At 56.2% G+C, this 840-nt stretch overlaps 1 protein-coding gene across 1 annotated transcript in view; it reads left to right on the top strand.

Annotated features, from left to right (window-relative positions):
* Positions 1 to 744: 744 nt before the first annotated feature.
* Otud1 (OTU deubiquitinase 1) overlaps positions 745 to 840 on the top strand; it is a 3199-nt gene continuing 3103 nt past the window's right edge. The window contains exon 1 of the mRNA XM_013014593.1: positions 745 to 807. Coding sequence (XP_012870047.1) covers positions 745 to 807 — 63 coding nt within the window. The remainder of the gene's footprint in view (positions 808 to 840) is intronic.

The following is an 840-nucleotide window of genomic DNA, read 5'->3' as shown; positions in this document are numbered from 1 at the left end:
GGATCCTAACAGTTTTTTCTTTTTTCTTTTGTTTGTTCATTTATCTGTCCTTGGGAGGGTAAGGGGGAGTGGGCATAGAAATGGAGGGAGTTGTAAACAAATGCAGCAGTGGTATTAACCACACTATGTTGAAAATGAGCTATGCAATTTCTGGGTGGGGACAGGAAGGAAAAACTGGGAAACAGCAGGGAAAGGGTGAAGTTGTCCAAAAGGAACACATTCTTTATGTAACTTACGTAACAGTAGCCCCCCTGTACATCACCTTTATAATGACAATAGAAATTATTTAAAAAGAAAGAGGAGTGTTGAATGCAAGCAGGTACGGTGGCCACGACCACGAGAAGGCAGAATGCCATCTCCCATCGAAGCTCAGGACCTTTCTTATACACGCAAGTTTTGCAAGCATTCCCGCTTATCCAAGCTGGGCGTTTCCCATCCTAGCTGTGGGAAGCGATCCACAGCAGCCCAGCCCCAAAACTTGTCATTCAGGTACAGGAAGCGGACTTTACGAATCACGTGGTTCAGCGAGCCCACCAATCCAACACCGCGCACGCTTCTTAGCCCCGCCGCTGCTCCGCGCCAGGCCTCCGCCCAGCCCCGCCCGCTCGATCTCCCGGGGTGGGGGAGGGGGAAAAACACGCCCATGACGTCCCCGACACAGGGCGGAGCGAGGACTGGAGGCGGGGCTCTGGCCGTAGGGGGCGGGGTTCGGCCGTAGGGGGCGGGGCGGCCTCGCGCTGGTGAATGGAGCACGGAGACGAGCCGCACATTCCAACGGGCCCACGTGACGCGGCCGCGCGGGCTGAGGTAAACAACGGCGGCCCCGCCTCCGGGCCCCGC

The sequence above is a fragment of the Dipodomys ordii genome, unplaced genomic scaffold (genome assembly GCF_000151885.1).
Source record: "Dipodomys ordii isolate 6190 unplaced genomic scaffold, Dord_2.0 Scaffold24, whole genome shotgun sequence".
Lineage (NCBI taxonomy): Eukaryota > Metazoa > Chordata > Mammalia > Rodentia > Heteromyidae > Dipodomys > Dipodomys ordii.
Note: the sequence above shows the minus strand (reverse complement) of the source record. Positions and strands in the feature narration are given on the sequence as shown.